This window comes from Phyllostomus discolor, chromosome 13 (genome assembly GCF_004126475.2).
Source record: "Phyllostomus discolor isolate MPI-MPIP mPhyDis1 chromosome 13, mPhyDis1.pri.v3, whole genome shotgun sequence".
NCBI classification, from domain to species: domain Eukaryota; kingdom Metazoa; phylum Chordata; class Mammalia; order Chiroptera; family Phyllostomidae; genus Phyllostomus; species Phyllostomus discolor.
Genome location: NC_040915.2, coordinates 75,893,058 through 75,919,351, shown reverse-complemented (window position 1 = coordinate 75,919,351; position 26,294 = coordinate 75,893,058). Strand labels below are relative to the sequence as shown.

General features: G+C 38.3%; 1 protein-coding gene across 1 annotated transcript; it reads left to right on the top strand.

Moving 5' to 3' along the window:
- The first annotated feature begins 638 nt into the window (after nucleotides 1–638).
- Nucleotides 639–25,114, top strand: SC5D (sterol-C5-desaturase). The gene is made up of 5 exons (XM_028528127.2): nucleotides 639–737; nucleotides 17,147–17,364; nucleotides 18,140–18,272; nucleotides 19,767–19,867; nucleotides 20,183–25,114. Exons 2-5 carry the CDS (start codon nucleotides 17,155–17,157, stop codon nucleotides 20,636–20,638), a joined length of 900 nt encoding a protein of 299 aa, XP_028383928.1. The 5' UTR covers nucleotides 639–737; nucleotides 17,147–17,154; the 3' UTR covers nucleotides 20,639–25,114.
- Nucleotides 25,115–26,294: the final 1,180 nt, after the last annotated feature.

The following is a 26,294-nucleotide window of genomic DNA, read 5'->3' as shown; positions in this document are numbered from 1 at the left end:
AAGTGCGACTGTGCGAATCCGCCCCTCCAGTCCCTCTCCCGCTGCAGCTGCAGCCGCAGCCGCAGCCGCCTAGGCGGGAGGATCGCAGCGCTACTGCGCCCAGGAATCCCCATCACAGGGGTGACCGCCGCAACGCACATTTAGCAAAGGCTGACAACCACAAAAAATTAAAACTACGCACTCGCACACAAAAGCAAACTACAGCACTCCCGTGAGGCCGCCCAGGTTTGCCTGGCGGAGGTTTCACCTCTTTCACTAGAGAGCGGAAATGCCCCCGGCCCGCTCCTCGTAGAAACGTCACCTAATCCCCTCAGGGTGTAGCATCATTTCTAGGAACGTATTTACCATAAATACGGTAAACCTGCTTGGTACAAGACTGAGCTACAGACGTCAGTGCCAGTTACAGAGGAAAGAAACAACCAACCGAGAATGCAAGCTCCAGCGCCTAAATCAGTTCCCGCCCTGCCTGCAGGGAGGAGAAAGGGGGTGTGGCCAAGCGCGCGGTGGTCACGTGATGCGGTGTGCCCGGCTAGGAGCCCTACTCCGACAAGTCGCGCGATCTGCCGTCACATCAGCTTATGGCTCCGGCCTCTGATTGGCTGGCGTCTCCTGCACCTCTGAGCTTGGGTTCTGGCTCCGCCCCTCCAGGCAGCGCCCGCTATCTGGCTCCGGCTGTGCGCAGACCCGTAAGTCCTGTGACCCCGCGGCAGTCGGATCAAAGGCACATCTTCTCCTAGGTAAGGATGGCAGAAGGGCGGGGAAGGAGGCGGACCGGAGCTGGACCGGAGAGTAGAGGAGGAAGAGGGCATGGAGAGAAACAGTCCGAGGAGGCCCAGTTGGGGAAGTGGAGAGTGCACCTGGCCCCTGGCCCCTTCTTTTCCTACGTGCCACAGACGTTTATTGAATGCCTGTTAGATGCCAGGCACGGGGTAGGAGCTGGGGTATAGGGCTCCTGCACCGACCGGTAGCACAAACTGGCGGTTAAGTGGACACCCTGAAAACCCAGGCTGAGAGGGCTGTGATGGGGCGAGTGCGGGGCACTGGGCATTGCCGCGAGCTGGCCCCGGCTTGGAGGGAGGGGCATTGCGGCCGAAGACTGGTTTGTGGCTGCTTCTCGGCTAGAGGAGGAATCTCAGAGCGAGAGGGGGCCTGGGCGTGAAGGAAACTGACACACGGATGGACGTGAACAACGTGAGGAACGTGAAATACTTGTTGGCTATTGCAGATCCCTTATCCAAGGGAAGTCTGTCCACTGAACACTAATGCTTTACTTTGAGACGAATTTCCCTCTGTTCTTGGGGGAATACCTTTTCGTTTGTTTTTTTGAGGAGCAAAGGAATTAGGCTGAAGAACTACCCATTATCTGTGACTTCTTGAACATTGCAATTCGAACTTCAGTTAGAGGAACATAATTAGGGTGGGGCGGGGGACAACAATCCACGGTTTGAGAAGATTAGAAGAAAAGGGAACTAATTTATTACGTTAGCTTCGTAGAAGGAAAAATCATGTCTACTAGCATTCCTGTGTAATAGCAGAGTAAATTTGGAGGTAATATAGAAGAAAAAATTACTTAGGTCATTTTCCAAATTGGACAGTTTGTGGTAGCTGGGTAATTTTAGCCAAAACTTGGTAGCTTACCAAGTCTTTGCATCACCTTCCTTTTTTTTTTTTCTGTTAACTTTGTAATGATAAACACCTACCGATAATAAGTACGTGACCCTTGATATTTAGAGAGTACTTTTCCATTCATTATGTATTGTAATTAATATTGGATACTCAATTCCCCAGCTGCATATATAATAATATACTGAGAAATAATATAATGATAACTAAGTGAACAGACTCTGGAATATACATGGCAGCTGTTCCTTGTTACTGAACAAGTTATTTAGATACTTTTTACCTCAGTTTCTCCATCTATAAAATGGAGGCTATAGACTACCTACCGCATAGGGTTATACTAATTAAACAATAAATACATGAAGCGCTCTTTAAATAACGCTTGGTTTTTAATGTTAGCTATTAACTATACTTTTAAGGTCAAGTAAAAAAGTAACTGTAGACTCAGTTAAGCCTAATTTTGTTTTACTGATAACTATGTTTTAAGAAAAGTTTTGTTTTTTTGCAAAGGTAAAGTAATATTTACTAAAGGTTCTATTTCTGTCAGGGTCCTCAACTTAGGGTTTGTGGAGCCCCTGAGTCCAGCCCTTTAAAATTATATGAGCTTGTAGGATCACTGAGAATTTTAAAAATTGAAGAGTCGAAGAGATGAGAGTGACAAAGAGGAAGTAAAGCTTGGTTAAAGTCATTGGATTTAGCATTTATCACTCAATGACCTTGGGCAAGTTAGTTGAATTTCTGTGCCCAGCTTCATCTATAAAATAAGGATAATATTAGTACCTAAGTCTTGGGGCTTCTTGAAAGGGTGAAATGAGTTAATGTTTACATTACCTAGTATATAATAAATATTAATATTTCTATTATTACCAATGATAAATTAGCTATTATTTTTTAAAGAAAAGTCAAATGACACTTCTTTATGCACTTTTTTTTTTTTTGCTTAGGTTAAGGTAGTTTGGACTTAACTTTGCCTTCCATTACAGTAATAATAAAAATAAGTCCTATTATTGACTACTTTCTCTGTCAGATGATGCCCCAAAACTATGTACATAGTCTCTGAATCTTACAACATTCTATAATGTAAATATGTTATTGCCAATTTATAGATGTGGATTTGAATTTAAACTTCAAAATTTGAATTGCAGTTTTGAAATCATATTGCTATTGATTTCAGAAAATTTTATGTTAGATGTCAACGTATTCATGAGTACCTACTTACTACATTCAACAAATAGAATAAATTGAAACCAGAATTCTAAAAACACTTAAACCAGGTTTAATTTCATAGTATGTAAACTGCCTGTAGGTTGACTGAAGTACATTTCTCCTCCCTTCCAGACACTGGTTTACTGTAAGAGCAATTACATACAGAGAATATACAAATTAATTCAATTAGCATGATACTCGGGAAAAAGCAAAATTAAAGAGTTTTTTTTTAAGTTAAGGATTGAGATTTTAAGGTTTTTACTTACATCTGGTATTAAAGGTTGAATAAAGAAGATTCTTTGTTAATGTTTCTTTTTGTCTGCATTGTACTATCTCAGGTACTATATGGACTTGGGGCTGTGTGGCACCGTAGGTAACATGCAGAGTAGTCCATCAACTCATATCAACCTTTAGTGGGGTGGCAATATCCTTTTCAATTGTTAGTTTCTTCTTAATGTTTCCGTTTCTTGCTTCCATTTCTTACTTACTTAGTGTACTTCCCCTGCTACATTGCCTGCCTTGACAGCCTCTACCCCTTATTACTTATGATCCCAACTACTAGGATCACTGTTGAATTTCAGATTCCTATTTGCATGTAGGCTCCTGCTTATGTCTAGCAGCCGAGATGAGCCACAGGCAATTAGATTTAAGCCCCAAGCTGACCCCATCATTCTTCACCTACCTCCATCCGTGTCAAACCCAATCTATTAACTCTCCCAATAGTCCCCTTTTTCGTTTGTCTGACAGTGGAGTGAAGGTACAGTCCCCCCAACTGAGAAGGTATATTAAGACTGAAGAATGAAAGCAGGCAACTTTATTGATTATAAAAGAATTAATTGTATAGTAATTTACTTATGGAAAGATTTGGTTGGAACGGACATACAACCCAGCACTCTATGCAGATTATTCTCCACTGCTAGACAGTTGTTATTGTAAATGTTTTTTGGCACAGCTGAACTGCTAATGACTGACAAGACAAAGGTACGAAGAACGAGTACGAGCCAGGAGCCATAGCTCCTTGCGGTCTTAGGATGGATAATTGCTTACAGTTGACACCAGCACCTAGTTTGATAAAGATCTCAGCTGCTATGCCAGTCTGGCCTTCACTGACAGGAATCTTTATGGCTACATTGTGTAAGCTTATGGGTCACAGCTAATTACTAACTGTGAAGCTTTGGTGCTGGCTGAGACTAGTTAGGTCAGGGTTCAGAACATGTGTACTAACTAGAAAGATATCAGGGCACACAGATAGGGAATCAGCTTTTTTTACATCTACACCTGTACAACATTATAGTGACACCATCCTCCACTCAGGCAAGCTAAGAACACCATAGTCACCTTATATTTTTGTCTCTCTTGCATTCCAGTATCTAACCAGTTATCAAATCCTATGGGATTTTTTACTTGCTAGATCTCTGATGAATATGTCTGTTCTCTCACCTTCTTTGGTTTAGTCTACCGCAAGAGCAACCAAACTAGTCTTCCTGCTTCTCATCATTCTCCATATTCCTAATGGAATGGCTTTTTTGAAACATGGGTATGACTATACCTCTTTCCTGCTCAAGTATCTTTGATTTCTTCCAATCATGTATGGAAGTCCAAGTTCCTCACCAGGACGTCAGATCTCTGCACAGTCTAACACCAGTTTCTGTCTACCAGGCCTGTCCTTGAGCACTTTCCCTTCCCCTGTATCCTGTCACCCTGTTGGTCACCCAGTGGCCACACCCCGTGAACCATGACTGTCCTTCAACCTTTCTGTGCCTTTGCAGTTGTTGTTGTTTGAAATGGCTGTTCCTGACCTTCGCTTTATGGTAATGTCCTTGAAAGCCCAAATCAAATGTTTTCATTATGTGCCTTCTACTGTAAGCTGAGGTAGTTGTGTTGTCTTTTCTAATTTCATAGAATTTGGTTATATACCTTTATTAAAGCACTTGTCATATTAATATAATTATTTGTTTCTGTACTTGCCTTACTATTAAGATGGATTTAGATAATGTCTTTTTTAATTATATTTTCTTGATTATGCTATTACAGTTGCCCCAATTTTACCCCCTTTGCCCCCCTCCACCTGGCACTCCGCACTCCCTTAGGCAATCCCCACACCATTGTTTATGTCCATGGGTTGTGCATATAACTTCTTTGGCTACTTCATTTCCTATACTATACTTTACATCTGCATGGCTGTTCTGTAACTACCTATTTGTACTTCTTAAACCCCTCACCTCTTCATCCATTCCCCCATACCCCCCTCCCATCTGGTAATCATCAAAATACTCTCAATATCCATGGTTCTGTCTCTGTTCTTGTTTCCTTAGTTTGTGTTTTAGATTCAATTGTTGATAGGTATGTATTTATTGCCATTTTATTCATAGTTTTTATCTTATTTTGCTTAAATAAGTCCCTTTAACATTTAATATGATAATGCTTTAGTGACTATAAACTCCTTTAGTTTTTTCTTGTCTGGGAAGCTCTTTACCTGCCCTTTGATTCTAAATGATATCTTTTTTAAGTAGAGCAATCTTGGCTGTAGGTCCCTGCTTTTCATGACTTTGAATATTTTTTGCCAATCCCTTCTAGCCTGCAAAGTTTCTTTTGAGAAATCAGCTGAAAGTTTTATGGGAACTTCCCTGTAGGTAACTAACAGGTTTTCTCCTGCTGCATTTAAGATTCTTTCTTTATCTTTAATCTTTGACATTTTAATTATGATGTGTCTCAATGTGAGTTCATCTCTTTGGGTTCATCTTGTTTGGGACTCTCTATACTTCCTGGACTTGTATGTCCATTTACTCTACCAAGTTAGGGAAGTTTGCTGTCACTGTTTTTTTCAAATAGATATCCATTTCTTGCTCTTTCGTTTCTCCTGGCACACCTATGATGCGAATGTTGGAACGTTTGAAGTCATCCCAGAGGCTGCTTGAAACTATTCTTGTTTTTATTTTTTTATTCTTCTTGTTTTTCTGATTGATTTCTGGGTTTTTTTTTTTTTTTTTTTTTTTTTTGCATCCTTACGTTCCAAATCATTGATTTGATTCTCAGCTTCATCTACTCCACTCTTGATTCCTTGTAAATGGTTCTTTATTTTAGTTAGTAAATCCTTTGTTTCTAACTGTATCTTTTTTTATGCTGCTGAGGTCCTCACTAAGTACCTTGAGTATCCCTATAACTGGTGTTTTGAACTCTGAATCTGATAGATTGCTTATCTCCATTTTGTTTAGTTCTTTTTCTGGAGTTTGATTTTTTCTTTCATTTGGACCATGTTTGTCTCTTCATTTTGGCCTCTCTGTGTTTGTTTCTTGTATTAGGTAGAGCTGCTATGACTTGCTGTCTTAGTGGCATGGCCTAATGTAGTAGATGTCCTGTAAGGTCCAGAGGTACAGCCTCCCCGTATCACCCAAGTTGAGTATTCAAGGTTCACCCTCCATGTAGGCTGAGTACTCTCTCCTCTTGTAGTTGAGCCTTGATTGCTGTTGGCAGGTCAAAGGGAGGGATTTATCCAGGCCAGTTGGCTGCAAGGACTGGCCGACACTACTGACCATCAGCCTCTGCCCTCCGTGGAGGATCAATTGTGCAGGGGCAGGATGGTGGTGCCCCGATGTGGTTTGTAGCCATTCAGTGGGTGTGCTGGCTCTGGGTTTTCCTAGATGGTGCAGGGCAAGGTCATCCACCACCTGTGTTCTGCCTGGGACCACTCAGCATGAGCTACAAAACAATCTGAGATGGCTGCTACTTGTGCTGGGCTTAGAGATTCCCAGGTGAATCTAAGCTGTGAATCTAGGCTGGCTGCTGCTAGTGCCAGGCCTAGAGCCACTTAGGAAGAGGTATGGGTCCTAGGGGCTCATTGAGGCCAGTGCGTGCTTGTTGGAGAGGATTTAGGAAGATGTGAAGGGTGAGCCACCACCAGCCATTCATAGGGAAAAGTCTCTGAACAGCTTGGATGGACCCATAATTTGGGTGGGGTGGAGCCTCAGAGAAACACCAGGTCAGGGCAAACAGTATGAGCTAGGCTGATGGAGTCTCAGATATGGCCCTCACTTGATGTCTCTGTGGCTCTGTGGGGGAAGGGCTCAGAAAAGGAACTATGGCCTCTGCTTGCTGTTCTGTTTGAGAGAAAGCTGTCCCACAGCTTTCACCCTGATGCCAGACACTTCAGTTCCTCCCTGTATGTGTGGTGCCTTTCAAGCTGCTATCCCAGTGCTAAAGCTCAAAGGGAGTGAGTCTTAATTCTGAATGCAGGTCTATTAAGAGGAACTGCTTGGGAATCCAGCAGTGTCTTCCACCAACCCAACCCCTGCTAGTTTTCACAGCTAGAAGTTATAGGGACTTACCTTCTTGGCACTGGAACCCTGGGCTAGGGGGCCTGGTGTAGGTCTGAGACTCCTCACTCCTGACATATCCCTCCCAAATTTTTATCCACTACACGTGGGTGTTGGACCAGCTTGTTCCACATCTCTGCCCCTCCCACCAGTCTGGATGGATATGTTTTTGTTTTTTATTCCCTAGTTGTCGGACTTCCATTCAACTCAATTTTTGAGAAAGGAAGGTTCTAAGTAATGGTTGTTCTATATTTTAGTTGTATTAAGGTTCTAAATATATATTCAGTTTGTTTTTATATATTTTATATATAATATATTATTATAGATTATATATTAAATATAATGTTTTACATATTTATATTATATATGTTTTTATATATTTAGTTTGTTTCATATATATTTAGTTTGTTTGAAGGTTCTAAGAATGGTTGTTCTATATTTTAGTTGTAATTTTTTTAAAATATATTTTATTGATTATGCTATTACAGTTGTCCCATTTCCCCCCTTCTCTCACCTCCACCTTGTACCCCCCTCCCACCCATATCCCCCCCTTTAGTTCATGTCCATGTGTCATACTTATGAGTTGTTTAGCTTCTACATTTCCCATACTATTCTTGCCCTCCCCCTATCTATTTTCAACCTACATTCTATGCTACTTATTCTCTATACCTTTTCCCCCTCTCTCCTCCTCCCACCCCCCTGCTGCTAACCCTCCATGTGCCCTCCATTTCTGTGGTTCTGTTCCTGTTCTAGTTGTTTACTTAGTTTCTTTTGGTTTTGCTTTAGGTGTGGTTGTTAATAATTGTGAGTTTGCTGTCCTTTTACTATACATGTCTTTTCTTTATCTTCTTTTCTTAGATAAGTCCCTTTAGCATTTCATAAAATAAGGGCTTGGTGATGATGAACTCCTTTAACTTGACCTTATCTGAGAAGCACTTTATCTTCCCTTCCATTCTAAATGAGAGCTTTGCTGGATAGAGCAATCTGGGATGTAGGTCCTTGTCTTTCATGATTTGGAATATTTCTTTCCAGCCCCTTCTTGCCTGTGAGGTCTCTTTGGAGAAATCAGCTGACAGTCTGATGGGAACTCCTTTGTAGGTGACTGTCCTCTTATCTCTTGCTGCTCTAGGATTCTCTCCTTTGTTTTTACCTTGGCTAATGTAATTATGATGTGCCTTGGTGTGTTTCTTCTTGGGTCCAACTTCTTTGGGGCTCTCTGAGCTTCTTGGATTTCTTGGAAGACTGTTCCCTTTGCCAGATTGGGGAAGTTCTGCTTTATTATTTGTTCAAATATGTGCTCCATTTGTTGCTTTTCCCCTTCCCATTCTGGTACCCCTATAATTCGGATGTTGGAATGTTTAAGGGTGTCCTGGATGCTCTTAAGCTTTTCCTTGTTTTTTTTGAATTCTTATTTCATCATGCTTTTCTACTTGGTTGATTCTATCTTCCTTCTGGTCCACTGTATTATTTTGAGACTCAGATTCCTTCCTTTCACTATTGGCTCTCCTCCACATATCTTCCTGCATCTCTTTTATGGTAACCCGCATCCTTTCATCTAATTTGTGCCCAAAATCAATCAATTCTGTGAGCTTTCTGATCACCAGTGTTTTGAACTGTGCATCTGATAGATTGGCTATTTCTTAGTCGCTTAAAAGGATGAGTCCTGGGGGACTGATCTGTTCTGTTGGAAACATATCTTTCCCTGTCTCTCCTTTTTTTTTCCCTGGTCTGGTTGCTCTTGTTACGGTGGGGGGCGGAGCCTTAGGTGTTCACCAGGGCTGGGCACCCCAGTCGCTAGATTGTGACGTTATATGTGGGAGTGGGGGCGGGAGCAGGGACAAGAGGGAACAATGGTGGTAGTTCCGTTCTCCTGGGCTCAGACCCTTCTCTGGGATCCTGGGCTGCGAGCTCTGCCCTGGTCCACAATCACTACCTCTCTGGGTCCGCCAGCCGCAGCTTGCGTACTCAGGGATCACCACTGCGTTCTTGCACCCCGGATGGCTGTCGCGCCGATACCACGCCAAATTTTCCCTGACCTCCACGCGCTGCCAACCTACGCCAGCCCCATGCCCACCAGGCTCGTCTTCTTCTTGGCTGTTCGACTTCTATTCAGATAAATCCTCTGTCAGTTCTGGGTGTTATTCTATCTGTAAATTATTGTTGTTCTAATCTTGGTTGTGCGAGGAGGTACGGTGCGTCCACCTATTCCTCCATGTTGCAGGAAGTCTTAGTTGTAATTTTCTTGTGGTTAGATGACATCCTTTTAATCTTTGCACGCTCATTACCTAATGTAGTGTGAGATACTTAATTATTACTTGAATGAATTAATAATGCATGATGAAGGATATATGCCAATATCCAACATTTGGTACTATAAAATTTTCTTTGGGTGACAAAGTGAGAAAGAATGCTTGCAACCCATATCACAAACAAGGGGCTACACCCAATGAAGAGTTTTAGATTTGACTTTAAGAGACTAAAATCCCAGTGGCAAAATGGGCATTGTGAATATTAAACAGATAATTCACAGAAAAATACATAAATTATGCATTTATATATTTACCTCTTAATAGGTAAGATGATGCTCAACCTCACTCATAATAAGGTAAATGTAAAATAAATATGCACTGAGATATCATTTCTTTGCTATCAGATTGATGAATATCCCAAAGTTTGATAATATTCTCTTGCTAAAGTTGCAGGGAGATAGGCACTATCCTGCATTACTATGGGCTTGCAAAGTACTAGATAGTACAACCCCCATGAGGAACAATTTAACAATATTTACTAATGTCACCAATGCGATTACTCTTTGGCCTAGCTCTCCTGCCTGTGGAAGTTTACCAATACATGGTTGAATAAATAACAATGTCACACGCCAAAGTCTGGAAAGCCCTATATACCGAAAGTTTTTTGTTTTTTAAAATTGGGCACTTAAACTCATTTAATGGCAAAGATTGACTCTAGCTGATTGATATTTGTTCCCATTGTGTTTTTGTGCACCTACCAGATACCCCTGCCTCTACTTTTTATGTATACTATTTTGTTGCTTTGTATTTAATTGTATGTGAAAATATAAAAAATAGTTAACAATAGTCCTGTGAATAGCAGAATGAATGGTAACATCTGTGATTAGTAATAGCACAGAAAATAGAGCCATCCTAACACCTTGGGCATGGTGTGCTTGTGAAGCAGTGTACTAAAGAAGACAGTGTAGAGACTACCACCATATGACTTAAAGAATAGAAAGACAGATTGTGGACATTTTACACTGATAATGAGGATCAAGAAGTGATGAAAAATAAGAAACTGCTGCATGGAACAGAAAATGAAGATCCTAACCCTATGTTGGTTAAGAGAATTCGACAATAAGGAAGTAAATAAATGCCACTGATTGCTTTGTTGATCATGAAACAAGCTAGAATATATCATGAAGAACTGCTCCTGAAGATGAATGTTAGGATTAAGGAAGGATTCAGAAATTTAGGAAGCAACATGGTTAAAAAATATCTGAAAATCTTGTGAAAACTATTCTGTTGATCATGAAGTAGTTAAACATTACCTTGATGAATTTGCTAAGGTAGTGTCTAATGAAAATGTGAGTGCTGAATAAATATTCAATGATGATGAAATAGTTCTATCATTGTATTATATTCCTAAAAATCTTTAAACCACAGGAGAAAGAAACATGAGTGCTCCTGACACATAAAAAATAAAATTGGCAGTGATTAGAAAAAGCCAGCTTCTAAAATGTTTGAGTAAGTCCCACAACATACTTGAGAAATCTTCAGGCTATTGGTGCAAGCTCAATGCACACTGGACTGGAAGACAGTTGAAGATCTTTAATTATTTCTAGACACCTCTTTTGTGTATTCTCCTTAACTTCTTGTTAAAATAATGTGTTAGCATTTACTTTCCCCCCACTATGACTGGAATACAGCCTTTTTACCAAGGTGTGTTGTACTCTGGAAAAGCAAGTATTTGCACTGCTTGCAATAGTTAACAGAAACAAGAATTAAAACTTTCTCTAAGAGATCAGTCCTAAAGATCTTGTTTTCAAAACTGTTAATGCTTGAAATGATGTTGAGAAAATCAGCATCAATAAATGCTTAACATTGTAGGTGACAATGAAGTTTGAAAATGAACCTACAGATAAAGATTTTACATCTTACCTGGCTGGCGTAGCTCAGTGGATTGAGCACGGGCTGGGAACCAAAGTGTCCCAGGTTCGATTCCCAGCCAGGGTACATTCCTGGGTTGCAGGCCATGACCCCCAGCAACCGCACATTGATGTTTCTCTCTATCTCTATCTCTATCTCCCTCCCTTCCCTCTCTAAAAATAAAAATGAATAAAATCTTTAAAAAAAAAAAAAAAAAAAGATTTTACATCTTACATCACCAATGAGAAGATGACACCTGACTTCATTAATTACACCATGTATTTTATTGGCCCAAACCATAAATAAGTTAGGAGACTCTGGCAGGAAGAAATGAGCATGATGCTTCTGCTGTGCATTTCTTGGGTGATGGGGAAACTACTGAAATTGCTGAAGGCATTATGGTAAGCAATTAAATGACAACTGGTTAGGCAAAAATATGTTGATAAGGCAGATGACACTAGAGAAATCTTCTCAGAAGGCCATCTTGGGTAGTGCTGCTTTATCTCTTGAGAACCCTGACCCTGGGCCATCATCAGTGCCAGACACTACCCTCATGGACCCTTGTCTCTCAGGTACTCAAACAGCCAGCTCCCATGATAATTCATTACATGTATAAGCATACAGACTTGCTTAGATAATTAACTTTGGTGTGTATTTGAAAGTTTACTGAATACTTTCCTTAAAAAATAGAAGTAATGAAGTACTATTTTAGTCTACCAATTCTATATTTATTACTACATATATAATTACTACATAAATTACTGCCATACAAATGGACTGTAACAGTATTTCCAGTGTGTATCCATTTAATGTGAATATTCATTTTCTAAACAAATATGTGTGTTCACTAGCAGGGAGATGTTTTGACCTTTGAAAAGTGTAGAAATTCTGAATTCTCAAATACATCTGAAATGTTTTATGAAAAAAAAAAAAGGTAGACATGTATTATAAAAGAAGGAGGAGATGATGACTTCCAGAATAGCAGAATAAGAACTTCCAGAAGTCTCTTTTTATAAAAGCAACAAAATACTGACAAAAGTTGTCAAAATCAACTTTTTTGGAAATCTGGAAATTAAAGATTTACAACAGTCTTAGGCTGTTGTAAAGGTTTGTTCTAGAAAAGTGGCTGAAACTCAGTAAGAACAGAAAGCTTGGTGGCATTTTCACTTTCCCTATTTCCATGCTCCCTTCCACCACTGTGTGGTAGCCTTGGAAACTTAACAGCCTTGCAGCAGCAGGAGCTGTGAACCATAGCCTCCTGGCAACCCTGGAAGGGGCAGGACAGGTTTGTAGTTCCCCCAAAAGCTCCAACCCAGAAAATTTTCACTTATTGATTTCTCTGGCAGTTCTCTGAAAATCTTGTTTCTCAAGGTTTGTCTTTATTTGATCTGGCTTAGAGTTTGCTTTGTGTGAATAATCTTATCCCCAGGGTTTTTGTTAATATCATCTGTGGATTGCTTAACATCACAGACATAGGACACGGTATTGACAGTTGGCACTACAAGATCCTGGTGAAAAATTTTAAAAGAAAACACTGAGGAATGTCCATAGGAAGCTTTTAAACACTCTGAAAGTTTATTGGAAATCTGTAATGATTTCCACGAGAAGGGTTGTGCGTGTACCCCAGAAAGATGGGAGTCAAGGCCCTAATCTCTCACTCCTGGCTGAACTTGCTGGTCTTTGCAAGCAGAAGGGAAAGGTAAGTGAGAGTTTTGCACTGCCTGCAGGAGCAGTCAGAGCATTGCCCCAGTACACAGCTCTTCAGCAAAGGCTGGGGGACTTGTTGGTACAGTGGTGTCCAGCCTTTTGGCATCTCTGGGTCATACATTAAATACATTGTGACACATAATCATCACAAAAACAATCTCATAATGTTTTAAGTAAACTTACAGTTTTGTGTTGGGCCACATTCATGGCCATTCTGAGCTGCATGTAACCCATGGGCCACAGGTTAGACATACCTGGTTTAAGGCACTGAAGGAAATTTGTCCAGTTCTTAGTGAGGAGAGACTTAAGTAGTAGTGTTACCGAACAGGGCCCGGGGGGTACAATATACTGTTACTGAAAGGACCCCCCACTAGGTTCGTTATGCCCGCTGCCAGAGGAAGGACAGACGTCCTCTCTCAGGCAAAGGACAGACAAATCTCTCAATGCCAGAGATTTGTGAAAAGGAAAGGAAATGTTTATTTAAAGCTATATAGACTTAAAGTAGTGACCCAATGTCTTCAGTAAAATATTAAAGTCCTTTAGGATACCCACAGACACACAGTCCTTCCTTCTCCCTCTGCCCTTAACCTGGGGTACCATACCTCAGGAAAAGAAGATGTCTGTGATTCGGGCTCCTGGCACCATCAGCTGTGTCGCTGCCAAGATCCCCAGTTAATCCAAAGCCATGTGGGACTTTCTCATGGCCCTCCAGCAAGAGTTCTTTCACCCCTTTTCTTTCAGGCAAAGCCTCTCCTGCTTCCTAAGCCATGTGGCAAAAGGGAGCACCCCAAAGCCACGTCGTCCTCTCACCAAAGTCGAGGGGGTACCCACTCTGCCAAAGCCGCGTGGTTCTCCCCTCATGGCTGCCGAGTCTGAGTTTAAATCCCCGCATCAACTTTCCTCTGTACCCCCATTTCCGACCCCTCCTATAATCAATTACACCTGCCAGCATTCCTGTATCATTCCAGGTTTACTGGGCTGCCATGGTAAGTCTGGGCAGATGTGACCCCATGTCGTGGAGCCAATCATCTCCAAGCTCTCATTCAGGCGCTGTAACCAGGGGAGCTGCCTCCCAGTTACATCCTGGGTGGAAGTCACTTCCATCCCCCTGGCTCAAAGCATGGCCACAGCTATTTAACATATCTATGGAACCAGTTAAAGGTTATAGATATGTTAAATGACCATGCCAGAGGTTAGGTGCAAAGCCTTTGCTGTAAAAAAGAGCTCTGCATGTTCCTGCTCCATGTGTCCCTTCCCCCAACTCACACCTGTGGGGGGATGGGGGGAAGACATCCTGTATATCTTTCTAATATTTCCTGGACAGCTTGAGTTCTGGACCCTATTCCAAATCCCTATTTGGAGCTCCCCTCTTGGCTGCACCCTGTTACAGTAGTATACAACAAAGAATACAGGTGTTATACCTTTAGTCTGGGAAAGTCACTTAAATGAACAATAACAGCAGTGTGAAACCCTGAGGGACACCCATGGGAAATCTGATTTCCAGAGCTGCCACATTGTTATTTAACATGTTCTCTTCTCCACAAAAAAATTATGGGACACAAAGGAACAGGTAAGTATGGCTTACACAGGCATAAAGAGAAAAGCAGTCAGTCGAAACTATCTTTAAGGAAACCCAGATTTATTGGACAAAGACTTTAAAATGGCTACTCCAAATATGTTTAAAGAACACTATCTAAATAATTCAAAGAAGGTATAAGAACAATTTCCTACCAAATAGAGACAATCGGTAAAGTGAGAGAATATATATTTTTTAAGAACCAATAAAAATTCAAGGGTTGAAAATGTAACTGAAGTTTAAAGTGAACTATCAGACTCAATATCAGATTTGAGAGAGAGAACAGAATCAAAGAACTAGAAGATAGGTCAATTGAAATTTATCCAATTCTGAGGAACAGAAAGTAAGAGTGAAGAAAAATTAACAGGGCCTCAGAGACTTGAAGGATGCCATCAAGAATACCAACCTAAGCATAATGAGAAATTCCCTTTTGGGAAAAAGAGAAGAGGGAGAAAAATAGTAAAAAAGGTTATTTTAAGAAATAGTGGCCCAAAACTCCTTAAATGGGTGACAAACATTAATCTACACATCCAAGAAAGTTGACAGTACGGAATATGAAGCTTCTTATGGGGGTGATGAAGGTGTTCTGAAACAGACAGTGGTGGTGATTGCACAGCTCCGAGAATGTGCTAAAAACTTTGAATCATTCTCTAAAATGGTGATTTTTAGAGTATACCGATTGTATCTCAATGAAGATATTTAATTAAAAACAGAAGAGGAGGGTATTTTTTAATAATGATGGAGAAGTCTTCAGAATACATTGTTAAGAGAAAAGAATGTGACAGTGTGTATAACATGTCACTTTTTGTAATGAAGAAGGGAAGTAAAATTTGTGGTTTGGGCCAACATTTTAAAATATTGTAAGGATTCATAGAAAACTAATAAAAGTGCTTACCCTAAAAGGCTGGAAGTGAGATGTCGATTGTGGTGTATAGAGATATGTATGGAAGTGAACCTTACCTCTATATCTTTTTATATCAATTATTTTAAACTACATGGATGTATGATTTTTTAAAAGACTTTCTAAATTCATTTGGGGGTTTAGTGGGGAATCTAGTAGGGGAAATAGGCTATACGTAAGTAATTAATTTTTTAGTCTTTCAATTTTATTTCATAAATTGATGTTCATTTATATGGCCAAATATGTAACAGATAATTTAAATACTTGAAATCACTATGTGTAGACATTTTCCAGATTGGTTTTTTGTTGTTGTTCAAATGTTTCAATCATAAATAAGAGAGTTTTTAGAATATTGAATACATGTTCCTCTATAAACTGTGCAATAAAGAATAAGGGAGTAGCCCTGACTGGCTCAGTTGGTTGGCATCATCCTACAAAGCAAGAGGTTGATGGTTCAATTCCTGGTCAGGGCACGTGCCTGGGTTGTGGGCCAGTCCCCAGTTGCATTGGATGTTTCCCCCTCACATGGATATTTCTCTCCTGCTCTTTCTCCCTCCCCTTCCCTCTGTCTAAAAAGAAATAAATAAAATCTTAAAGTTGTTTTAAAAAATAAAAGAAAATTAGGGAGTAGATAAAAATATTCTAGATTCAGTGGTCAGTTTACAAAAGCTGACCATAATGTTGCTGGATTGAGTGACAGATTTATGAAAATAGAATAGACTTATTTACTGAATTAACTCAAGTTTTTTGAAAGTTTAAATATCTTGGCCAGGAGTTGACAAACTTTGCTTTTAAAGGGCCTAATAATAAATATCTTAGGCATTGTGGGCCAAACTGCCTCAGTTGCTAAATCTGGTCTGGAGAAACAGCCATATGTAATATATAAACATCGGGACATAGCTGTGTTCCAATGAAGTTTTTTTGTTTTGTTTTCTCTCTCTCTCTCTCTCTCTCTCTCTCTCTCTCTCTCTCTCTTTTTTCCATGGATCCCCATTTCCTAGCCCCTGACCTGGAGCATTGCTTAGTGGGCAGAGGAGTAAATGTATTCTAATTCTTACCATGAATATGTCTCCCTCTCTCTGTCAATGAGAGTGGCCCTTTTTTCTGTTATAAGAACAGATCATCCCTGACATCTATGTTTGTGGAGACAACATAGTTACCTTTTAGGAAATTCATCTTAAGTTTCAGCACTGAAGCAGAAACTCTAAAATACAAGTTGGGTTTTTTAAATATTTTTTTGAGAAGATAGAGGCTACTGAAACTTGTAGCTAAAAGAGCAAACCATTTGCCTGCGTACCTAGTGCCCTGCATCCCACCTCTTTATTATGGTCCATGTTGCCCTAAGATGTAGTAGAAAGGTACACCAAGATGGAATTCCATCTAGAGGCCATGGATCAGCTAAACCTTAGAGAAAGTCTTTCTAGGTCTCAGTTGCTCTAGCTGAGCTTTGGTGCCCCCATGTGTAATTCAAAGACATTGGGCTACAGATAATATTTAAGATCTCTTCTGGCTGTAAAGATGGCACCTTGGGGGTTCTAATAGGAGCAGACTACTACTATACATGCTTCTTAAAGCTGGAACTTCACATATAGTTTTCTGAGAAATTTTTGCTTTGAGAAATGTCAGCATGAGTAAATAATTGTTGCACGTGTTTATCCTTTAGGGGCTAAGATGGATCTTGTACTCAGTGCTGCGGATTATTATGTTTTTACACCATACGTCTATCCAGACACCTGGCCAGAGAACAACTTCTTTCGACAAACTATTAGTCTCCTGATTATAACAAATCTTGGTGCTTATATCCTTTATTTCTTCTTTGCAACACTGAGCTATTATTTTGTCTTTGATCATTCATTAATGAAACATCCACAATTTTTAAAGGTAAGTGATTTTCTTATTTATTTTTAATTATTGTTACAGTAAAAATAACAATATAATGAATTTGTGAGCTATTCAGATTAAATTGATTATAAACATTAAATAAAGTTTTTGAAACGAGCCCCAAATGGGTTCTGTATTTTTTGAGCTAATCCTACTTCTTCCTTAATTTAAACAAATAGATGAATCCATTCCCCCCTCACCACTAAAAGCTTGGTATTTTGCTAGTTACACAAATAAGAATTTCTTTGCTAATAGCGATGAATAAATAAATGCATACATTTATGTAGTTATTTTAATGTGTGACCCAAACTGAACTATATTTTTACTATATACGCTTTTCTTTGACTAGCTAGAGGATCAAAACTCAGTAGTTTTAGGTTGTTTACAGTCATTTTTCTATTTCAGTTACTTCTGCTTGTCAAATACAAATCTCAAATACAAGTCTCCAAGAACTGGAAGAAAAAGGGTTAAGGATGGAAGATTAATTATGAAAGAAATGGTTATTCAGTAAATAGAAATTTAGACTACATATTTTGTTGGAAGGAGAATGAGTTTGAGAATTTAAAATATGTATTGTTTTTGCTTAGTACAAAAGGAATTTTTTTCTTTTTTTCTTACATACCCATTCCCACATAATAACATTTTAATAGAAACATTTTAGAAGTAAGCTCATTAATATAAAAGAGATTCTAAAAATCCACCTCCAAAAAACTTTATGCTAGTTTTGTTTAGTAGACAGTTTGTGATTTTTAAGTATTGGAAATTTCATTTTCAGAATCAAGTGTATCGAGAGATTATGTATACTGTGCAGGCTTTACCATGGATGAGTATTCCCACTGTTTCCTTGTTCCTGCTAGAGTTGAGAGGTTACAGCAAATTATATGATGACATAGGAGGCTTTCCACATGGTAAGTAAGCAGAATGTTAGGCACAGACTGGTTTTCCTAAAGAACCAAATCAGTTTTTTAAATATTCTTCAATTTTTATTGTATGCACTTATATCCTGCCACATATATGCATTTATTTAAGTTTATCAGTTTTAAAGTCTGTTTTAGATGAAATTGTATCTGGGGAAGATCAGTGAGATCAGATATAAGCCTTTGCATTTGTTTCCTGTTACCTGTATTGAATTCAAACTTCTGAAAAAAAGTAACTCAAGTAGTACATGACAGTAATGGAAAATCAGAAAATATAGATTTTAATATCAATTATTTTTCTACCTAGACACTGTAAATCTTTTGATGTCTGTCCTCTCACTTTTCTATGCCTTGTATGCTTCATTATTTACATTACCAAAATGAAACTTTACTATGCATACTGGTTTGAACTCTGATTATTTTCTCTTAGCAATATATATGCCCATATTTTCATGCCTATAAATATTGGCATTATGTAGTATATTAGTAAAGTATCTAATTTTTAGAACTTTAGATTGTTCCTTTTTTGTCTATTATAAACAGCCCTGAAGCAACTAAACTTTTTGTGAAATTCTGAAATGATTCCATCAAGATACATTTCTGGTATCTAGTATTAGAAAGTAAGAATAATAGTTAACATTTGTTGAGTATTAATAAGTACCAGCTATAGTTTTAAGTTTTTCACATATATCAATTCATTTTATTGTACATCAGTTCTGTGAGATAGGTACTATTATGCTCCTTTTTATATGGGTTAGTAAATTAAATTTACAGAGAATTTTAGTAACTTGCCCAGGTTTCTCAACAAATAAGTGGCAGATCTGCATCAGCACCTCTGCTTTGTAAGTAAGAGATTAGTTAAAGGAGGGAACAAAAATCACTCACTAAGGTGATGAATTGACTAGACTCTGAAATGTAATGGGATAATGAGTAAAAATAAAAGGAGGAAGGGCATTCTAGATAGATGGAACAGTGTAAGTAAAGGTACAGAGGTAAGATTTTCAGGATGCTGGGAGGACATCAAGTGAACCAGCCTGGGTAGTGCAGGAACAGATGAGGTTGACAAGATCAGAAAGCATCGGGTCACTGAGTTAATGCTCAGTTTAAGGTGTTCAGTGGAAAATGAAATTCTAAGCAAGGACTTAATGTATAAAGATATGTTTATGAAGGAAAATTATTAGAGTTATTCTCAGAGATTTGAGTAATAAAGATGCCTCAGGAGTATTTTTTTTTCTGTTTCCTTAATATCTTAATACGTTAAGAAATATTTTAGGTGGGAGTCTTCCTAGTTTTTGTATGAGGGAAATGAGTAAAGAAGCAGATTCCAGAGTCAAGGGAGATTAATTTGTAATGTATTTAATTAGCCAAAACAGATAGGGTATGGTTTTGAGTCTAGGATCATATTTTGTGTTTAGACATGTACAAAGTAAATGCTAATCCTGGAGGCTGAGTCTTGATTCTGCTATGTACTGTTCTCTCCTCCAGGCTGGTTTCACCTCCTTGTTAGTGTCCTGTCCTTCCTCTTTTTCACTGACATGCTCATCTACTGGATTCACAGAGGCCTGCATCATAGACTTGTCTATAAGGTAGAGCCATTTTTAGGGGGAAAGATGACACATTTCAGCAGCTTGTGGTTGTAAATTCTATTCTCTATTTCCAAGAGTTTTCTCTGTATTGAATACCACCAAAGTCATGACAAATAGTGGGTATGTTTTGTTTATATTTTTTATGAGTTCAAAGGGTTTATGCTAACATTTTACTGTTTGGGGGTAAGGGAGGGCATTTTATAAAGTGATTTAGTCATTTCAAAGGGATTTTTTGGTTAAGTCATTTCCAAAACTTGAGTGTGAAAAGCTAAGTTGATGTGCAGTGTGTGCTAATGGTGTTCTTTCCTTCTGTAGCGCATACATAAACCTCACCATATCTGGAAGATTCCTACTCCATTTGCAAGTCACGCTTTTCACCCTGTGGATGGCTTCCTGCAGAGTCTACCTTACCACATATACCCTTTTCTCTTTCCATTACACAAGGTGGTTTACTTAGGTTTATATGTCTTGGTCAACATTTGGACAATTTCCATTCATGATGGTGATTTTCGTGTCCCCCAAATCTTAAAGCCCTTTATTAATGGCTCAGCTCATCATACAGACCACCACATGTTCTTTGACTATAACTATGGACAGTATTTCACACTGTGGGATAGAATTGGAGGCTCATTCAAAAACCCTTCCTCCTTTGAAGGGAAAGGACCACTTAGTTATGTGAAGAAGATGACGGAAGAAAAGTACAGCAGCCATACAGGAAATGGTTGCAAATATGAAAAATTATCCACTGAAGAGTTTTCAAAGACTGAGTAGATTATTGCTGAATTATTAAGTATTTTTAATAAGAAAAATAATTTATACACAGCCAAGAGACATAGCAGGAAAATGGTGTCATTTGAAAATCAGCATTGCAGGAACTGCTGAAGAATAATCATAATGGCAGGTGAGGGGTAGATGCTGTGAGCACGATGATTTTAACCTTGTTCTTAAAATACTAGATGTTGGTCTAAGGGACAACCTGTGTCTTTCCATCCAGCATCTCTAATTTGTATAGCCTCCACAACCATTTTTTTAAGATAGAAAATAAATTATTGAGGGGACTAGGTTATGTCCTTTTGCCTTAATCTACTATATTCATTAAGAAAAATTCATTGTGCTTCATAATACCAAGACTAAGCACCATAACAAAGAAATACTAGTGTAAAGATGGTTCCTTGTTTCAGGAATGGTTATGTCTTTGGTTTTGCTCTGATTTCTTCAAGTGGATACATCAGTGTGAAGAAATATACTAATATAACATATTAGCGGCTTTGTAAATGCCGTAATTAATAGCAGTGTGATTAGATTATCACTTCCTACACATAGGAAGCTCATTCTCTGGGGACACTGTTAAACATTACATTTTATTGATGAATAAGTTTAGGATTTTAAAAGATTCTAAAATCTTGACACTACCATGATTTAATTCTGATCTGGGGTTATTTAAAGATGTTGATGGTTATTGTTGAAAACAATTATTTAATAAGTATAAAAATATGTGAATCTGAATATGAAGTAGTCCCCCCCTTATTTGTGGGAGATTTGTTCCAAGACCTGCAGTAAGTGCATAAAACTGCAGATGTATACTTCCAAACCATATATATACAACATTTACACACACACAACATACACACACAGTATTTTTTTCTGTACATGCATAGCTATGATAAAGTTTAATTTATAAATTGGGCACAGATTAACAACAGTGACTAAATATTACTGTAGTTAGAAAGGAAATTTGATGCTCAAATAATATATTTGATACTATTGATTTTGTAAATTAAGTTGATGCACTGCACTTTGTTCTGTGTATTTTGGGGAAAATAAAATGTATACTTTATATGAAAATCTTACCATGGAAGCTATTCAATATTTAAGATGATAACCATTACTGATAAAAAATGACATTTTTCATATGATTCACAGGGAAGTAACAAGATGTTCAGTCAGAATTTTCTAATTTCTCACACAACCCTGAAACCATATATGTCAAAGATCACAAGATAAAATCAGTTCAGTTTTGAAATATGAATGGCATGCATTGCACTGAATTAATTTTACAAAATAAAATATCCATTGCAACTATTCATTTTGGCTGACTGCACTGCACTTTTCATGTTTCAATGTTACAACCCTATAATTTTCTATTATCAGGAATGTTTAGGCCTGTCTCTGAAGATTAGTTTTGAAATATTCTCCCTCTTCTCTGCTCACTTTAATATGAAACCGCAACCCTGACCAGTGTGGCTCAGTTGGTTGGACATCATCCTATAAAGCGAAAGGCTGATGGTTAGATTCCCAGTCATGGCACACGCCTGAGTTGTGGGTTAAGTCCCTGGTCAGGGTGTTTAACCAATTAATGTCTTTCTCTTTCATGGATGTTTCTCTCCCTCTTTCTCCCTCCCGCATTCTCTAAATAAAAATATATAAAATCTTTAAGTAAATAGACCACAGAAACGATGTGGGTTGTCAAAACTGTTTTAGAATGTCCACAAATGCTCAGTGTCAAGGGGAGAGAGAATCACATTTTTTTCTATGTTTCACATTTTTACTAGTGTTTTAGCACTGAGTTTTATGAGACTAGTCATAAAACTTAATATTTGGGATCCAGATGAAATTATTTTTCCCTTTTGGTTGTTACAGTATTTGTCTTACTTAAATACACAAGGTAGTAATTAGTATTTTTAACTGGTAAATGCATCCGAGTACTTTTCAGTCACCATACCCAACCCCTAGTACTCCACTTTGCCCAAGAAAAAGGGAAATTAAGAAGCAAATTTTGTTTCTTCATAATAATGGAAACTAATATTCATTGAGCTTTTATTCTTGATCAGGCTCTGTGGTAAGTACTTGACGTGAGGAAACTGGGTCCCAGTTATGTAACTTTCCCAAGGTTATTTCTCTCTTGTACATTTCAATGTGGATGTTGCTGGTCTCCAGGCAGCCTTCCACAGTCAGTCTGAGTCCCAGGCTCCTTCCATCTTGGGAAACTGCCTTTTCCCAGTCAGTTGAAGGAGCACATAAAAGAAGGAAAAGCATACGTGGAAAATGTTTGGGTCAAGCATGGTAATCATGCATATGTTCCTTTGGACAAAACTCAGTTATGTGGCCCATCTAACTGAAAGAGATTCAGAGAATTTGGAAACATGTCTAATTGTATAGCTGGGAGACTGGGTAACCAGTTTCTTAAACAGTTAGCCAGTCTGTCATAATCTTACAATTTATTTCCCTTTTTTGAGGGTTCCAATAACGGTATTGAAGAGATAAATACACTCAAAATTATCTCAAGTTTTCCTTGCCCTAGCTGCCCTTGTGTTAATTCCATAACTCCAATTATGAATGTTAAAGCTTCCTCTAGATTGTTACTACTGTATAGCTAGTAGAAAAGAAAGGGCATAATTTATGGAGAGAAGGAAGCTTCCTCAAAGGTAATGAAAGTAGTCTTGGCCCCTCCACCATTTTTCTTAAACCTGGTCTTATTGAGCAGTACTAGTTAAACAGTTAGAATGTGGGATTGTTCTGTTTTGTTCTTGTGTACCACCATTGCAGTCTTCTGTTCTCCATTAAAGGAATTCAGGGAACATTCATTGAACTGAGTATCTAATGTCCCTTCCACAGGAATATCAAGTGAAAGACATTTTCCCTTGACTTTGAAACCTTTTATACTTATAGGATAGGAAGGGAAAACCAATATTACATTTTCCACTCTTAGTTAGAAATTGGAACATGGAGGTGGTACAGAACCCAGAAACCTTTCCTGAATCCTTAGCTTCCCCTGTGTCTGTCTCTCTCCCCGTCTCCCTGTGTCAGGATGTTGTGATTGCCTACTCCTCATCACCTGGTGTCATTTCTTCCAGCTTCAGAAAGTTAGCAACAGATGTGGGAGGGAATTATAACCAGTGTTTGACACATGAGGTTTATAGGGCAGGCTGATTATTTATGTAGAGATGATGTCTGGGAGGAAGATGAAAAGTAAGGACACAAATGAGAGCAATTATGTTTGGAATTAACTCATGGAAGAAAAATCAATTGCCAAGGAGAGCATGACAAACACGATGTCCAAAGAAACAAACCAACTAGAGGGGAAAAAAACTCCCTTTCCTTATTTTCCTAATTTCAAATTCAAAACACTTGATAAGCAGTCTATGTCAGTATTGACTGCTGTCCACCATCTAGCATTGTTATGTATACCATTTATTCTAGACCCCCAAATTCCTTAAAAGTAGAGATCATGTGTGAATCATGGTTGTATTAAGCCATGTGTCCTTACAGAATGCCCAAAACATTGTTGAGGTTCAATAAACACTTTGCTGAATGAATTAATGAAATGGTAGAAATGCCATTCTCTTCAATAAATATTTAATGAGCACCTACTAGGTGTCAAACACTGAACTGGGTGCAAATATGTAATCCCAGACTCTTAAACAGTGTTTTTAGCCAACAATTTGTTTCTCATTTATTCATTAGCTGACGTTTGCTGTGTGCCTTGGTGGGGTGGTCACAAAGAGAGCTAAAAGGGAAATCAAAGATAGTCCCTAGGTCAAGAATAGACTCTTTCCTTTACTCAAAGTTATACCTTCCTCTGGAAATAAAACCCATCAAGCACTATGGATTCAGACCATATATGAATCCGTAATATGGGTACTGATTAAAGAGGTGGTTGAATCTGTGTGAAGTTATTTTTTAAAACAGTGTTCTGGATACAAAAATCCTTGTAATTATACAAGAAATTACAAACCTAGCAGGATAAGCTACAACTTCAGCTGTACTGTAATTCATCTAGGGAACTGGAAAAGTGAAGAGCTTTGGAATTACATAGTTTTGAATCCTGACTGTGCCCTTGGCAGATTTCATGACCTTGGCTTTTCCATCCATAAGCTGATGAAAATACCACCTAATACAATTAAACTAGAAACAAATGTGAATGGAGGCTCTTATTCATGTAACTTGTGTTTCATGTCTCTTTCTAGGTTTAATGATCATTGTTGTTATACCTAGGGTATAATTCCAGGGAGGAAAAAAAGCCTAGATTCTTTCACCTTAAAATTGGGTAAAAAATAGGAGACACAACTATGGAAGTTTATGCGAAGTTACTTGGAGGAAGAGTACCAGTTGCCAAGGAATGTGGGCAGCCTCTAGAAGTAGGAAAAGAACCTCCAATGCAATCTTAAATAGAAGTAGCAAGAGTGGACGTCCTTTTATTGTTCCTGATCTTAAGAGGTCATAGTGAGAAGTGCCTCTAGAGAAGCCCCCCCCCCCCAAAAAAAAACCAAACACCAGAAACTCACCAAGCTGGCACCTTGATCTTGGACTTCAGCCTCAGTTGCCAGAATTCTAAGGAAATAAATTATTCAGCCAAAAATAAAAAAGTAAAAATCATGAGGTTCACTAGAGATAGGGAGTACAGAAGAAAATCATATAAGTAAAACTGTATGATTTTGCGAACTATATAAAATTGCTATATTAATTTACTGTAAATTTTGTAATAAAGATACCTAAGTTATTTGCTTCTAAATAATTTTATTGTAAATATTGCTATAAACCATAAGATCAGTCTACAAGATTTTGAGGTAAAGAGGAAGAAACTTCCCTGAAAAGTAAAAAATTTATTAAGAAAGACAAGATGGAAGTATTGTGTGTACTATATTGTCAGCAAGCCTTCCTGTCAAAGCAGTATTTTGGCATGGAAAGAAAAACACTTATAATTGTTTTAATTAATATTTCTTTTATTAAAATACATTTAAAACAGCTTTTGTAACCTCTGAGCTCAATTTAGAGATCTTATTAAGATATAAGTAAAATTTGTATAAAAATGAGAAATTTTTCATTAATGATATAGTTGATCAAATACTCCTAACATTTAACATCACTTATATACTTGATTAATCATATTTTCTTAAACATTTGATAAGAGATTTAATGTCTTTGAGTCATCCCCCACTAAGGCAGACTTGTATACTTGAGAGTATACTTGTATACTTTTTCTTAGCCTCCTTGACAATGCATACTTAATACACTTAAACACAAAATAGAATAATGATATCAAAAGTTAGTCATTCAACATCAAAGTATTCATACAACAGGCTTTTATTTACTTCTCATGTCATTTTGTATGCCTCCCTGTATTTTAAGATTATAATTTTGTTAACTGTACCCTTTACTCAGATGAAAACTTGGCCCCCTGACATGTGCTACCAAACAAGAAATAGGAACCCAGAAAGTCAGGGTGCACTCCATTGCCTGCACTTGTAGTGGCTTTTGTCTTCCTCTTCAGAAGGACGTTTTTTCTTTTAACCAGCTTAATGGGGACATAATTTACATACAATAAAATTACCCATTTTAACTGTCCACATCAATGAATTTTGACAAATGTGTATATGTAACCACTACCTCAATCAAGCTACAAAGATTTCCTTCCCCAGAAAAAGTT

Excerpts from the sequence above, each read along its gene's own strand:
- SC5D (XM_028528127.2), top strand. The coding sequence starts at position 17,155 with ATGGATCTTGTACTCAGTGCTGCGGATTATTATGTTTTTACACCATAC. Across the intron at positions 18,273-19,766 it reads CATAGGAGGCTTTCCACATG|GCTGGTTTCACCTCCTTGTT; the intron begins GTAAGTAAGCAG and ends TCTCTCCTCCAG. Across the intron at positions 19,868-20,182 it reads ATCATAGACTTGTCTATAAG|CGCATACATAAACCTCACCA; the intron begins GTAGAGCCATTT and ends TTCCTTCTGTAG.